The 17,105-nt window shown below is 40.0% G+C and overlaps 1 protein-coding gene across 4 annotated transcripts in view; it reads right to left on the reverse strand.

Annotated features, from left to right (window-relative positions):
* Window positions 1–17,105, reverse strand: part of LOC140735331 (RNA exonuclease 5-like) — a 57,643-nt gene that overhangs the window by 33,235 nt on the left and 7,303 nt on the right. For 2 of the 4 annotated variants that reach the window (XM_073060252.1, XM_073060253.1), the window contains exons 5-10: window positions 14,819–14,915; window positions 12,023–12,190; window positions 7,347–7,435; window positions 4,196–4,311; window positions 1,082–1,220; window positions 417–511 (exon numbers count right to left, since the gene is read on the reverse strand). In XM_073060252.1, coding sequence (XP_072916353.1) covers window positions 417–511; window positions 1,082–1,220; window positions 4,196–4,311; window positions 7,347–7,435; window positions 12,023–12,190; window positions 14,819–14,915 — 704 coding nt within the window. The remainder of the gene's footprint in view (window positions 1–416; window positions 512–1,081; window positions 1,221–4,195; window positions 4,312–7,346; window positions 7,436–12,022; window positions 12,191–14,818; window positions 14,916–17,105) is intronic. The other 2 variants (XM_073060255.1, XM_073060254.1) reach the window with 2 other exon arrangements.

Here is a 17,105-nt window from a genome sequence, read left to right on the forward strand (position 1 = left end):
TCAAATACTTTTGGAAAGCCCATTATGAATGCTGACCACTGACATTCCAGTGGAGACTCTTCTTAATGCGGGGTGTAATGAAGCCAGAAATAGAAGCCCTATATTGTTTCAAAGGATTTGAGGGGTGAGAAGGGATCAAGTTGGAATTGGCAACCTGGGGACAACCATGTATTCCATCTAGAGTGGAGAGGAGTCAGTTTCTTTCATCTGTATCTATATCAAATTACGGTCTTGTACTTCACAGAGAGTGCAAAGTCTTTAAAATCTTCGAATTTTCTTTAAAATCTTTAATTAAAATTGTCCAAAGTATTAACCAGTAAAAGGGATCATGATTTAAAATATGTATTTTGTTCAAAATGGTACCATATTTACTTCTCATTTCTATCACAATTAGAAAATGAATTTAATGTCCTTACCCAAAAATATTTTTTACTAAAACTTTCAATTTAAACCTTCGCCCTGATTCTCCAACAAAAAGGAGTGACGTGTCAATTACATTTGGATGGATCATCTGTAAAAGAAATTAATTGTACTCATTACCTGAATTAGCATACGAAATATAACATGGCAAACGCTTTATCAGCTGCTCAACTTCTCAAACAATACTTACTATAGCTGCAGAAGACTGCCAGTGCTGCAGAAGCTTATTGAGAACTGGTTAAAGCCACACAGATTGTGACATGAACACTGAGAACAGAGTCTGCAAGTTTTGCCTGTAATTACTAGAGGTTAGAATATTGAGCTATGAAAAATGTTGAGAGGTTGCTTTTGCTCAGAAGAGATATGGTCTATTTTCAGGTCTTTGGGGAGTGGGGGGGGGGGGTTCACCACTTAAAACTGAGATAAAGAGTAATTACCTTGGCAAAAGTTGTTGGTGTCACAGAACTCACTTAGCTCACTAAGGCTAAGCCTTACAGAATTTAAATAGACTTATACCATAGGATCGGTAATGTGCTGATACAATGATAGAGAAGGCTCAAGTTCCTGTTGGGACTACTCCCATTTCTATTTCTCATGGTACATCTCCAAAATGTATCTTAAATCCATATGAATTATGTGCAGGCAATTACAAAGATCTTACTTGCAAAGCTGTCAAATCGTTGTTTAAGGAATGCCCCACAAGGACAGCATCATGGGGTAAAATCTTCCTCAGCATGGCCTGAACATCCTTCAGTTTTGTTTTCACAGTCAAAAGCATTTTCCAGGTAATGCCAGAGAACCTGAATGCACAATTTGTGACACTGCTTAGCTCTATCAATTCCATGAAACTTCTGACAACTATAAAATAGTATTGAAAAAATTAAAAATATACAACTGTTTCTTACAAATTAGATAAAAGATCTTCTGCAAGGCAATTATTGTGATCATTCATATCAGTATCTTAATTGTCCAACAATTTTCCCGGAGACAGAAACATTTATATAATCCAGAAAAGTTAAGCTGTGATAACCAAATTCTCTAGAGGAATTAGAATGAAGTGATCCCTCAATGATTATATTAAAGATGTATTTGGAAATGCGTTGCTGCTTCTGTCCAAAAGAATCAATGACAATATGGAATTCTGTTAAGGTAAAATTCAGATTTTATAAGACAAATAAGAGCAAGGGCTAAAGAATCCACCATTCTAATTCCATGCTGTGAATAAAAAGAACCAAATGAAATAGAAGCTTTCAACAAAGTAATTTATTCAATGTTAAATCACACAAATTAATAAGCTCATGCAGAATCTAACTTGAACTGCTTGCAGCATATGTTAAAATGCTTGAGATAATTTATTGAATCATATCAAAATCCAATAACATTGTGACATAAAGGCTGTATTCCTGTTTGATGTGTGACCCATTAATATTCTAGTTGTACATTAAAATGTGAGATTACACAGGCTGACTATTGCACAGGTCACTGATTGGAGCAGAAAGCACAACGATAGCATACCGGATAAACATGAGGCAATGCTTCTGACCCAAGAGGGAATCTTTCTGCCATCCAGTACATATTATTTATGACAGCTCTATTATCAGTATACTATTGTATATTTAACTGTATTTCATATATGCACTTTATGTCAACTTGCACATCTATAAAATGCATTTTTATCTGTTAATATTATTGTGTTGATGCCATTCTATGTGTTATATGTGATATAAGTACTGTTTTGTTTCATTTAGCTGTATACATGTGTACATAAAAATAAACTTGAATTTGAATTGTTATGCTTCAATCTTCTGCCAATTTCCATGATTAAGAACCACAATAGCAGCAGATGTAAGGCCTACCATTAAATACTGTAACCCGTATCATAACACAGCATTCAACTGGATCTTAGGATGAAGTTTACTACATGTGTAATCATTAATACCAAAGTAATGCAAATACTTCAGCCACCACTCCTTAATAGGCTTAAAACCATCAATGAACTTTCAGTCATATAGCAACCTTCAAGACCTCAAAGTGGTTTCAGGCCAAACTTCTGAATTGTAGTCATTGACATAAGATAGAAACTTGGTAGCAAATGGGAACATAGCAGATTTCCATAAGTAGCAACGGCCAGATAATCTTAGAACATTGAGCAGTACAGCACACTGAAGGCCCTTTGGCCCGCAATGTTGTGCTGCCCCCTTGAACCTATTCTAAGATCAATCTAACCCATTCGTTCAGGTGTCTATCTAAGACTCTCATCCTCCTTCCCTCCAAATAAGAAAGCCCAAGCACACTCAACCTTTTCTTTCATAAGACATGCTCTCTAATCCAAGCAGCATATCCTTCCTATAGTAAGGTAACCAGAATTAGCTCTTGAACTCAATCCCCCAATTAATGAAGGCTAAAATCTTCTGAAAGTAAATCCAAATGCTGGAAATATTCAGCGGATCAGGTGACACCTGTGGAGGTGGGGTTGGGAAACAGTGATTGCTTCCTATTTGCTGAGTAGTACTAGCATTGTCTGTTTAAATGCAGATTTCTGCCATCTGGAGTGTCAGACCTGCTGAGTTCCTCCAGCATTTTGTGTGTATTGCTTTCTAGATTGTTTTTCTTTTGTTAGTTGAGTCAAATATTGGACAACAACCTGTGGGAGATCTTTCCTACATTTCCTCAAAATATAGACCTTGACTGTAGAGCAACAAGTAAGAATGGTCTCATAATGAAACATCAAAAGCCCATTTCCTGCCACAGGTGGTGCCTGACCTCCGGAGTTCCTCTAGTATTTACTGGTTGCTACAGATTCCAGCACCTGCAGTCTCTTGTGTCTCCAAAGGTTTTTATTCTGGTCAGCAGGGAGACCCAGCACTTGGCACTGATCTATGTAGGAAGACTGAGTTTAAACACTTTAAAAGAAACAGCTGAATTTACTGGACAAAGGAATGTAGATCCTTATCAATGAGGCTCTAAGTAACCACAAATACAACATGTAGGACCACCCGAGGAGAGCTTTGAAGCAAACGCTTCTATGAAATACTGAAAAACACTGCCAGGTAGGAAACATTTAATTAAACTTAGCTAATACAGAATCTAAAATGTACTCTTAGCTGTTGACCTTCATTCAATTTTCGATGTCGGGTTAGTCTTTTCCTAGCCTTTAGTATCCTCTATTAAAATGTTAACGTATGAGGAGTGTTTGATGGCTCTGGGCCTGTACACGCACTAGTTTGGAAGAATGATGGGGGGTGTCTCATTGAAACCTATACAATAGTGAAAAGCCTAGGTACGAGCGGTGATTGATAAGTTTGTGGCCTAAGGTAGAAGGAGTCAATTCTAGAAAACCTAGCACATTTATTTTTCAACATAGTCCCCTCCTACATTTACACATTTAGTCCAGCGGTCGTGGAGCATATGGATCTTGGACCTCCAGGAAGTGTCCACAGCAGGGGTGATTGATAAGTTTGTGGCGGAAGGTAGAAGGAAATGGGCCTGTACTGTGCTGTAATGTTCTATGAACAAGAGGGGTTTGGAAATGTTTTGTTGAGTTGTTGCTAATAAGTGACATCATGCACTTAGATAATATGAACAGATAATGGTCTTGACGATTTTCAATGCACCACGTAATATGTTCCATGACACGGAATTGCACTGTGTGATTAAGTAGCAAAATTAAAACAGCCGAACAGTGGAATGAAAATATCTGAAGAAAAATATCTATCTGAACACAATGAGAAAGAGGTTCTTTTTATGTATGCTATTAATCCAATTTGATCAATACCTGGTGAGGTAGTTAAGGATCTGGTTGTCTGGTTTCACTAGCTCATCCATCAAACAGTGTCCCTCTGCATCGACAACAGAGATACGTGTCAGCTCTTTTCCCTTTCTGGTCAGGCACTGGAATAATTCACACAGATAAAAGAGTAAACACCTGGCATACATTTTTTTTATACATATGAGGAATGAAAGTTATTATACTGCTATTTGGTCTCATTTTGAGGTTAAGCACACATCTTAAACTGACAGCCTTGGCTTGGTGCAGGACTTTCATCTCCAGTTAATTGGGTAAAATGCTCATGCTCCAGTCCAAACGATTGAGCAAATAATTGAAATTGACACGACAGTACAGCCAGTGATGCAGTATAAAACATCTTTTGGATAAAATGTGCCCATTACTTCCACATGAGAAGGCTATTATAAAGAAAATCTACTGCACAAACTGAGATAAACCAAAAGAGCTGCCATGATGTACTAGCCAGAATTAATCATCATTGCCATAACAGATTAACTAGCCGTTTTCCTTACTGCAACTTTTGCAGCTTTTCAAATATAATTTGCCTCTTATATTTGTCAACTTAACAGTTACAACATTTCACAAATATTTGTAAGGAGTTTAGAGTTTGGGCTGTGCTGTTAGACCACAAAAGACAGAAGCAGAATTATACCATTTGGCCCATCAAAACTGCTCCACCATTCCATCATGGCTGACTTATTATCCCTCTTAACCCCGTTCTCTTGCATTCTCCTCATAACCTTTGATGCCCTTACTAATCAAAAGCCTATCAGCCTCTGCTTTAAATATACCCAATTACTTGACATACAGCCATATGTGGCAATGAATTCCACAGATTTACTACCTTCTGGCCAAAGAAATTCCTCCTCACCTCTGTCCTAAAGGGATGTCCTTCTACTGTGAGGCTGTGCCCCCAGTCCTAGACTCCCCCATTACTGGAAACATCCTCTCCACCCAGGACTTTCATTATTCAATAGGCTTCAATGAGATTTCCAGCGAGCCCCCCTGCCCCACCATTCTTCTAAATTCAAGCAAGTACATGCCCAGAGCCATCAATGCTCCTTATAGGTTAACACCCCATTCCCGGGATTATTCTTGTAACCTCCTCTTAACCCTGGAGGCCAGTACATCCTTTCTTAGATAACATGCCCAAAATTGCTCACTAGTGCGATCTGACCAATGCCTCATAAAGCCTCAGCTTTACATCTTAGAAACATAGAAAACCTACTGCACAATACAGGCCCTTCGGCCCACAAAGCTGTGCCGAACATGTCCTTACTTTAGAAATTACCAAGGGTTACCCATAGCCCTTTATTTTTCTAAGCTCCATGTACATATCCAGGAGTCTTTTAAAAGGTCCTATCATATCCACCTCTACCACAGTTGCCGGCAGCCCATTCCACACACTCACCACTCTCTGTGTAAAAAAACCTACCCCTGACATCTCCTCTGTACCTACTCCCAAGCACCTTAAAACTGTGCCCTCTTACGCTAGCCATCAGCTCTGGGAAAAAGCCTCTGACTATCCATACAATCAATGCCTCTCATCATCTAATACACCTCTGTCAGGTCACCTCTCATACTCCGTCGGTCCAAGTAGAAAAGGCAGGGTTCACTCAACCTATTCTCATTATGCCTGCTCCCCAATCCTGGCAACATCCTTGTAAATCTCCTCTGCACCCCTTCTATGGTTTCCACATCCTTCCTGTAGTGAGGCAACTCGAACCTTTGTGTCATCAGCAAATTTACTAACCCATCCCTTTACTTCGTCATCCAGGTCATTTATAAAAATCATGAAGAGAAGGGGTCCCAGAACAGATCCTTGAGGCGCACCGACCTCCATGCAGAATATGACCCATCTACAAACACTCTTTGCCTTCTGTGGGCAAGCCAGTTCTGGATCCACAAAGCAATGTCCCCTTGGATCCCATGCCTCCTTATTTTCTCAATAAGTCTTGCATGGGGTACCTCATCAAATGCCCTGCTGATAAATTCTTCACTTTTATATTCTAGTAGTCTGGAAATGAATGCTAACACTACAAAAATATTTAATGCTGCCACATTATACTCTTATTAACCTGTTTAAAATGCTAATCATGTTTCGTTCTGTGTCTTTTGAAATCATACTACCACGGGTACGTTTGAACTTGTTGAGGTTGTCACTTTTCAATCTTGTAATTGAAACTAATTTGCTCAAGTGTTGTTATTTTATTAAAACAACGATCAACATCGGCCTGGGCTTCAAGTTCACATTATGGGGGTGCGGGAATGTAATATGAAAGTGCCCCCACAGAGACACCAAGGCACAAACTTAGAAGTAATTTGTCAGTGAAATAACACAATCTCTGTAGGGATCCATCAATAGCAACTCCTCATTACCTCCTTGGGAGTACTGGGAATAGGAATTAAATTCTGTCAAAGCCAGCAGAGTCCAAATCTAATTTTAAATAGATAATTAATTGTTCAATGATGCACTTAGAGGGGCCATCTTTGAGCAGTATATAAACAAAGTAGCTGTAAATATTTTCATTAGAATTTCAATTTCCTGGTCAATCTTTTAACTTCAAGCAATGATAAATTATCTGTTCATTTAACTAATTTACATTGCTGTGTGCAAGCTATGCCATGCATGCAAATGTTTCTATTTATTCACAGGATGAAGGTATCACTGATAAGGCCTGCATTTGTTAATCATATCTGATTGTATTGAACTATGTGTATAGTCATAGAAAACTACTGCACAGAAACAGGCCATTCAGCCCACATAGTCTGAGCTGAATCATTAATCTCCTTAGTCCCATCAATGACACCTGGACCACAGTACTCCATACCCCTACCATCAGTGGAGTACAAATGGGACAACAGATAGACTTCAATGTGAACAACACAGGTTTTCCAACCATGATTCTCCTCTCTTTGCCCCCTTCCCACTCTCAGTCCACAACAGAGACCCGTATCAGAATCAGGTTTATCATCATTCACATGTAATGAAATTTGTGCTTTTTTTTGCAGCAGCAGTACAGTGCAATACATAAAATTAATAAAGTACTGTGCCTTAGGCAACCTAGCTATTAATGTGCCTAAGACTTTTGCACAGTACTGTTGTTGTTGAAAACGTTAACCCAGAAAATTAAATTACCATTTCACAATCTAGTCCAAATAATGGACTGTTGTCAGTTACTTCAGTTGTGCATCCGCTCTGAATGAATTCTTCAGATCCTGGAAAACCTAAAACATTTTTGATATAAAAGTTCAGAATATATTTAGTACAGTGATTTATACATTCTACACAGCAAAATATAGACAGTGGTAGTCATTTACAGAAGTGGTACATACACAACATAGTCAAATAGAATTGACCACATAATTCTTTTAACATTCAACATCTGTCAAAAGGGTGAGAGTAAGCGAGCACAAAATAAATTCAGCTAAAGCAATTAATATCATTGTTTCTGGCTTGATCACTATATTATTTAGCTACCAGGAGTCAGTGAAAAAGATTTTTGCAAGAGCAAATGACATTTAATCAACATTCCCTCTAATGTTTTTTTCAGCTGCATGAATCAACAGTTGCTCTGAGCAAGAAATTTTTACACAACCTGAAAACTATGTGGCACTAAGTGTTTTTAAAAAATATGAATATTATTAATATTTAAAATGAAATTTGAGAAATCTCATACTTTTGATTTTATTTATTAATTGCAGGATATAATGAAATACAGTATAACAAAGAAAATCTTTCACATTTCATAAACTTTTAAACTGAGACGGTGTCAGTGTTCAGTGGGCTGGCAGCTTATGAACAATGAGCTATAGACTTCCATTCTGTGTTTATTGTTACAATTAGTAACAGTGTTGTAACTTGAAACACTGACAATGTAAATACATTCAAGCTCGAAAATGTTCCAAAGTAAAGGCAGTGGTACATTTATTAGTTAGAAAATTTATGGATTATTTTCATTAACAAATAATTACAGTGTATTTTATAATTTTATTAATAGATTTCAAAATTGTATTAGCATAATTTTAAGATCATACTAACATAAAATACAGCAACAAAGGCTCCATGCGCAGGAGCACTGCAGTTACTGCGCGGCCACACACCCAGACAGCTTCAGAGTAAACAGTGCATTTAATAACTTTTTATGAAACTAATATAATCATAGAAGCTCAAATACCCAAGATAAGAGTGGAAAGGGCCCAAAAATATCCAAGGTATTACTTTTAAGTGATATGCGGTATGATAGCATGGTGGTTAGTGATGTGCTTTACAGTGCCAGCTGTAAGATCAAGACCCAATTCTTGCCACTGTCAATAAGGAGTTTGTACATTCTCCCCGTGACCATATGGATTTCCACCAGGTGCTCCGGTTTCCTCCCACATTTCAAAGATGTACAGTTAAGTTTAGTGAATTGTGGGCCTGATAAGTTGGCACATAGTGACACTTGCCTTCAGCACATCCTTGGCGCAACAACTCATTTCACTGTATGATTTGATGTAAATGTGACAAATAAAGCTAATCTCTCCCCATCGCTGGGGCATAGGGCATCAGCAGCAGCTCTCCAGAGTCCTTGGTCCTGTGCCAAAAGTTGAATTGACCCAGGCTTGGCTTCCACTTTCACCACACAACTTCATACATCTTCCCGGCGAAGATCTTTCCTCTGCCAGAGATGGGATCTGTGGAGTTTCTGTAGCTCTGGGCTTGTACGGGATGGGGTTGCTAACCCCACGCCCAGCCCTTCTCCTTTCGCAGCCAGGCTTGGGACCATCCGTGGCTGAGTTCAAGTGATTGCACTACTACCAGATAGCTTTCTACCAACCTGCCTCTGACAACAGAGGCTCACAACAAGACCCTGGAAAAACAGAGCACTTGCTGTATCCCGAGAGTTCCTTTCAATTCTTGCGATCACCCAAGTCAAGATGTTCTCCTAGGGTTGACTATTGGTGGATTCTCAGGTGGCTGTGGAGGACAAACCAGGATCCACATATCCTGGTACAGTACTGGACATGAGTAAATGGTGGCTGTGGTAGTAGTTGGGTCTTTTGGTTGTTCATCCTCTCCTTTTGCAATTGCAGCACATCAGATATCACTCCCATGTAGTACAGATCCCTCTTGAAAAGATTTCCTCCAGGTGCATCTATGGAGTGCAATGTCTTCCCAGTTTTTAGATGCAATGTTAAATTCTTCAGGCCGATTTTTATGTCATCTTTGAAGTGTTTCCTCTGCCCACTGGTGGCTTGCGGACCTTCATTCAGCTGTGAGTCAAGGATCTGTTTGGGGAGACTTGGGTTAGGCATTTGAATGATGGGACCTATCCATCAGAGTTGGTGTTGCTATAACATGGTGGAGATACTGTTCATGTTGGCCTCCTCCAGAACACTGGTGTTAGCGTGTCTGTCCTTCCAGATGATCCTCAAAATCTTTACTAAGGATCTCTGGTGGTATTGTTCCAGGGCTTTCAGGTGTCTACTGTAGATGGTCCATGATTCAGCCCCGTATAGTATTGTTCTATAGGTCACAAGTTTTGTTTGGACCTGTAGGTCACTGTCTTCAAAGACTCTTCTTAATCTTGCATTAATTCCACTAGCACTACTCAGGCAGTAATTGATCTCTGAGTTGATGTTTGTTTTTGAGGAGAGAATGCTGCCAAGGTAGGAAGGTAGGGCAATTTTGTCAACTTTTACGGAGGGATTGATAAATGGCTGGTTGGGTGGTGGCTGATATAACACCTGTGTCTTTTTTTATATACTCAAAAAAAAGAGCCAGGGCTCTATGTTCCTTGGCAAAGACATTCAGGATACATTGGAAGTCTTCTTCAGAGTCTACTGAAGCGTGTACGGTGTTGGCACCTGCACACTGAAGCTCTGTGACAGTGGTGGTACTGACCTTGTTCCTGGCTTTGAACCGGTTAAGGTTGAAAAGCCTGTTGTCCATTCCACACGATTGGGATTTCCTGTGGCAGGTCTTGACCAAGGAGGTGGCGGATGGCAAATAGGGTGGGCACAATAATACAGCCCTGCTGGGGCTCTTGTCTTGACAGTGAAGGGATCTGATTCAGCGCCACTATTACTGAGTGCTGTGGCTGACATGCCATCATGCTGTAGCCTCAATATTCATAAGTACTTGTCAGGGCAGCCATCTCTTGACAGTATATGCCAGAGAGCTGGGTAGTCTACCGTATGAAATGCTTCTGTCAAATTTATGAAAGCCAAGTACAAGTGTTGCCTTTGTTCACGGCATTTTTTCAGTAATTGGTGTGCCGTGAAGATCATGTCTGTGGTACCTCCAGATGTGTGGAACCCACATTGTGATTCAGGGAATACTTCTTCAGATAGTGGAAAGAGTCAGTTGACAAAGACGTGTGCAAGCTCTTTGTCTGTTGTTGACAGGAGGGAGATGCTGCTTAAATGCCACAACCCGTCCTGTCTCCCTTCCTGAATATGATCACTATTACAGCATCCCTGAGCTCTGAGGACAGTCGTTCTATTTCCCTGGCCTTCAAGAGCAAGGCACGTAGATGGTGCAGGAGTGCTGCTCCACCTTCCTTAAAGACAGCTACTGGGATCCCTTAGAGACCAGCGGCTTTGTTGCTTTTCAGGTTCCTGATGCGGACCACTTTTATACTGGGAAATTTCCCCATGTCTTCTCTCACAGGTCTCTAGACGATTTGGTTTGTAGCCTCTGGTTCAGCAGTGCTGTTATGGCTAAGAAGCTCTTGAAAGTGCTCTCTCCATCGATTGTTCTTTTCATCTGTTGAGCACAGGGGGTTCAATCCAAAGTAACTTCAACCATAGACTGCTTTGGCGGCACTGAAGAAGCCTCTCGTTTCACCAGAGTCTGCCAGTCTCTGGATTTCCAGGGCTTTCTCAGTCCACCAAGAATTCTTTAGCTCCCTCGCCCTGTGCTGGGCATTTGCCTTGGCAATGAAGTAAGCTTTTCATTTGAGAGCTACCATGACGAAGACAGACATTATTGTTGAAAATCATCATCCGTTGAATGTGTCAGCAGAGCCTTCCATTGACCGTGGAGAAGGATCTCAGACTTGCAAAAAGCTGATGAATGGCCAGGCAGTACTGATGTCTCCTACATGTTTATGAGACATGGATCACCTATGGCAGACACCTGAAAATGATGAAAACAAAACTAATACTGTCTCCGCAAACTCATCCAAAGTCACAGTGAACAAGTATCAGCATCCTCTCATAGACCAACCACCCCAGCAATGAGGTCAGCCAGCTCCACTGGGGTAGGCCATGTTACTTGCATGCCATTTCCACATTCCCAAAAAGACAAGTGACAGTAGATTGGGAAGGCAGCTGGGGAAAAGATTCAAGGATGGAGGAAAGTAATAGGGAGATGCTGGAGTGACGGATGCATGCCAGGAGTGGTGGTAGAGGCAGGTATCTAAGGGACATTTGAGAGACTCTCAGATAGACATATGGATGAAAGAAAAATGAAAGGCTACGTGGGAGGAAAGGCTTAGATTGATCTTCGAGTAGGTTATAAAGTCAGCATATCATCATGGACGAAACGCCTTGATGGTGCTGTAGTGTTCTACGTTCTACGATGTGCTCAAAGCCTCTTTGAAAAAATGCAACACTTCCATTGTCACCTGAGAATTTATGGCCCATGTAGAGAATTGTGAACTTCAAGGTGATGCATCAGGAGTGCTTAAAAACTATACACCTTGTCAGCCATCTGTGGAAGTGTCTATGGTTCCTGTATAATAGTCACATCTGTACCCACACAACCATGGTGAAAGCAGATCATTTTCAATCATAAGCCTGTAGAAAATAGATTAGAAATATACTCACCTGCAACAGGGTAACCATTCTGAATCATGTCTTCTTTACTGAGCAAGTAGCGAGTCAACCCTCGCTTTTCTCTGCCATATTTAATAATGATGGGATGATTATCAAGATCAGATGATCCACAACTTTCATTCTCTGCCACAACAAAATGCCCATTCACAACAGGATTGCCTTAAATAAAAAGCAAAACTCCTTTAGTGATTTTACTGAATGTAAAAGTACCTACTTGATGTGACCTCAACTCCAAGTTCGATGTTCCCTTTTAAGATCATACATTTGTGTTTAATTTGACAATAATTTACAGTGAACAATTGCTACAGGGCTGGGTCTACCTCACAAATTACTATGGATATGTGGTGCTCGTTACTCGTGAAGCTGTGTGATTATCCTGAACAACCAACAATGCAATTATTGTGGTACGGTAGCGTTATGTATGTGCTGAGCAAGAATGACAACAGAGTAGTGGATTAAACATTTTTACTGAGCCATATTAGTAATGGTATTTGGACAAGTTACAGTGCAGGAGCGACAAACTGAGCCTGCTGAGACGAAAGTGTGTGCACTTGAATGCCAGTGCCAAAAGAGAGTGCCTCTGGCATGCAGAAGGCCCAATAGACTTACCGCACAATCGACTGGCCACATGCCCACTTGCCATATACCCACAATCAACCTGATATGGTTCTGGTAGCACAATGATTAAATTACTGACTGCCAATGAAGAAGCCTGGATAATAATCTGATATCATTAGCTCTAATCTCACTGGGACCGGGAAGGTTCAAATTAATTTTAGTAAAAGTGCACTACTAACGGTAACTATAAACCTATCAACTGTATGTAAAAACCTATCTGGTTCACTGACATAATCTCTCAGGCCTATGTGAGACTTCAGAGCCATATCAATGTGGTTGACTCTTTTCTGTCTTCTGGACAGCAAGCCACAGATTTAAAGGCCTTATCTCAAATTCCTACATGACATGGATTAAATTTAAAGAAAGGCCAAAATAGGATGAGATTCACAGAGCACTGAAACAGACCCTTTGGACCACTGTGTCTGTATCAGCCATGAAGTACTTAAAGTACTTATCTGTAATAATCCACTTTTCTAGTATCCCACTCAACGTTTTCTATGCAATAGCATTTCAATACTTCTTAAGTGTTTTAAGCATACTTGTCACTACCACTCATCCATGCTGTGCATTCTATATTTCAACCACTGCTTCAGAAAAAGAAAACTTCTCAAATCCCCTAGCCCTTAACTTAAACTTGTGTGCCCTGATTATAGACAACATTCTGCCTCCTACCACCAAGTCAATTTTGGATGTTTGGTTTCAGTTTGCCAAATTGGTCTGGATCCCATCTGTACCTACTTTTTGAATTGGTCTCCTATGTGATACCTTATCAAATCCCTTTCTGAAGTCTATGCAGACTACATTGATGGACGTCATTAGTCAACCTCTTGAAAAATTAATTCAAATTAGTAGACAGGGCCTCTCTTCAGCAAAGCCATTCTTACTATCCCTGATCAAGTCCTGCCTCTCCAGGTGCAGAGTAAACTGCGGCTAAAAATATTTTTCCATTAGTTTCCTTACCATTGAGATTAGACTCACCAGACTAAAAATTTGTGGCTCATCTTCACTACCCCTCTTGACTAAAGGCATCACATTTGCCATTTTATGGCAATTTGGTACCTCTTCTGTGACCATGGAATTGAAATTTTCTGTCAGACCCGGTAATACCTGCTTAACAGCCAGGGATAGATCCCACCAGGCCCTGGGGATTTCTCCACCTTTTAAACCAGCTAGGATATCTCATACCTCCTCCTTTTTGGAGCAATTTGTTTAAGGTTTCCATTACTGCTAAACCTGATTCTTCCTTTCCCATGGCAAATGTAGAAGTATTCACTTAAGATATCACCATTTTTACCTGTCTCCACATAAATGTTGAATTTTGGGGTTAATGGGTCCTATTCCTTCCCTGGTTACCCTCTTGCTATTAATGAGATGAGTCAATAAAAAGTTTACTGAATCGAATGGAGTGTTGGTTGAATTAGTTCAATCTCATTTAGAGCCTCGAAATATGAGAATACACGTGTTATTGGGTATTTCTTTTTGCATTCGTTCGTTATGTGCTACATTGTATGACGTGGCTGATCATGCTCTAATTATGACAATGACTGTTCTTGGCAAATTTTTCTATTCTAGTGGTTTTCCATTGACTTCTTCTGCGCAGTGTCTTTACAAGACAGGTGACCCCAGCCATTATCAATACTCTTCAAAGATTGTCTGCCTAGCGTTAGAGGTTGCATAAGCAGGACTTGTGATATGCACCAGCTTCTCATATGACCATCCACCACCTGCTTCCATGTCTTCATGTGACCCTGATCGGGTGGTGTCTAAGCAAGTGCTACACCTTGTCCAAGGATGACTTGCAGGCTAGTGGAGGAAGGAGACCCCTACACTTCCTTTGGTGTATCTCCACCCCGCGACTCAATATCATTATCTTTTCTTATTGTTACTACGAGTTACACAATCTGATTTTCTAGCTAAGAGCATTAGACTTGCACACTACATTATCTTTTGTTAACACTAATAGCTACAAATGTTCTTGAGGGGCTTCCTATGTCACATCACGGAGCAGTAATATGTTGGTGTGGAACTGGGCCAAACCAGGTGAGATTTATTTCTTATCCTGAAGAATAATGAAGCAATGAGAATTTCTTCAGATAACAGCTCAAGAAAATTTGCATAACAAATTAACAAAATGAATAAAAAGAATCTTTTATGAGGCTATTTCATTACCATTGCCTATTAATCCCTTGTATTCACATGATGGCGTGTTCTTGATTCCAAAGATACGATGCAGAAAATCCTGAGAAGGAGGGGGCATGCTAAATCTCTGGAAAGAAATAAAGATGTGAGTAAGGGTGGTAAAGGATTATCAAAGCATTTTAATCGTCTCCTGAGTACTGGGCATAAACTGCAAAGAATTGTTTGTTTTACTGTGTTTTTAATGTTTCTAATGCCTTCCTGTAAGGTACAAATTAATATTCAGTGTAGTTAGAGTGCAATTCAATAAGATTTTGCAGCTTTTAGGCACTTGGGCAAATGGTCAATGTATTAACGTATGAATGTATGAGGAGCATTTAATAGTTGTGGGCCCGTACTCACTGGAGTTTAGAACGGGGAGAGGATGCTTGCATTGAAACCTACCGAATATTGAAAGTCCCAAGTAGAGTAGATATGGAGAGGATGTTTTCTATAGTAGAGGAGTCTAGGACCAGAGGGCACAGCCTCAGAATACAAGGAAGTCCCTTTACAGCAGAGATGAGGAGGAATTTCTTTAGCCAGAGAGTGGTGACTCTGTGGAACTCACTGCCACAGATTGCCGTGGAGAACAAATTATCGGATAAATTTAAAGTGCAGATTGATGGGTTCTTGAATTGTAGGGGCATCAAAGGAGAAAGGGGTTGAAAGAGATAATATATCAGCTATGACAGAATGGCGGAGCAGACTCAATGCACCAAATGGCATAATTCTGCTGCTATGTTTTTTTGGTCTTATCTGAATGGATACGGGATTAATGAAAGAAAGTTGCTCCTAGTAAAAAATCCAGCCAATCTTAAAGAATGGCAGAGAAGGCACATTGAGCTGAAAGGCCTCCTCCCACTCCGACTTCCTATGTTTGTAATCACACCTGCTAATCCAGAATCAAGTTCAAATTCTGTATCTTCCATTGGGGAAAATTTAACTTCAGTTGATTAAACAAATGCAGAATTGGTAATGTAGCAAAACTGACCACTAAAACTAATGAATTATGCAAACCCATTGTGGTTCACTGATTTTTTTTAAGGAAAAAAATCAATTTGCATTACCTCCGCAATGTTTCTTAAATATAAACCACTCAATAGTATCAAAACAGCACTTGCACTTTATCTTTGCCATTCATCTAACCTCCTAAGTCAGCAATTTGCTCTCAGTTGCAAGAAGTTCAATATTAATTAACAGTCCTTAATAAGGGACTTACAGCAACTGCCTTCTACAAGTCCGCATAAAATCCAAGTATATACATTCCCATGTCTATTGCATTACTCGCATCTTCAAATAATTCAGTCAACTTCACTTGACAGGGTCTTCCATAGAAAGACTATGATCAATTGAATTTTCGAAGTGTTCAGTATCAATCCTTAATTTCCTTTCACAAATGTCAGATTAATGGTTTCATAATTCCCTCAATTCTCTTTTATATTTCTTAAATAGTAGAGCAAGACATGTAATTTTGCAAGTAAAGGAAAATGTGATCGATTGCCTTGCCCGGAACTGTCCAAGCCCTCTAAGCTAAGTTCATTAATGATAAACACCAGAGATTCTGCAGATGCTGGAAATCCAGAATAACACACTCAAAATGCTGGAGGAACTCAGCAGGTCAGGCAGCACATATGGAACGGAATATAGAGTCGACATTTTGGGCCGAGACCCTTCATCAGGACTGGAAAAGGATGAAGAAAGGGGAGAGGGGAAGGATTACAAGCTGAGGAAGTTGATAGTTGAAGCCAGGTGAGGGGGAAGGCAAGTGGGTGAGATCATTCAGTGGTTGAGATCATTATTCAAGTTCAAGTTTAATTATCATTCAACCATACATGTATATAGGCAAACTCAACAGTGTTCCTCTGGGGCCAAAGTGCAAAACACATTACCAACAGCACACAGCAAATATGGTTACAATTTCAGAAAAACATATGGTCACTAAGAAAAATAAAAATATAGCCCAAGTCCCTGAATGGCATGACTGCAGATTGTCTGGTCCAACTTGTTCTTCCACTCAGTGAACACTAGAGACAGCACTCATAAGCCATAGGTGCAGAATTATGCCTTTCAGTCTATCGAGTCTGCTCTGCCATTCTACCATGGCTGATTTATTATCCCTCTCAACCCCATTCTTCAGCCTTCTCCCCAAAACCTTTGATGCCTTGAACCTATCAACTTCTGCATTAAATATACCAAATTACATGATTTCCACAAGCGTCTGTGGCAATGAATTACACAGATTCACCACCCCTGGACAACAGAAATTCCTCCTCATCCTTGT

This window comes from Hemitrygon akajei, chromosome 11 (assembly GCF_048418815.1).
Source record: "Hemitrygon akajei chromosome 11, sHemAka1.3, whole genome shotgun sequence".
Lineage (NCBI taxonomy): Eukaryota > Metazoa > Chordata > Chondrichthyes > Myliobatiformes > Dasyatidae > Hemitrygon > Hemitrygon akajei.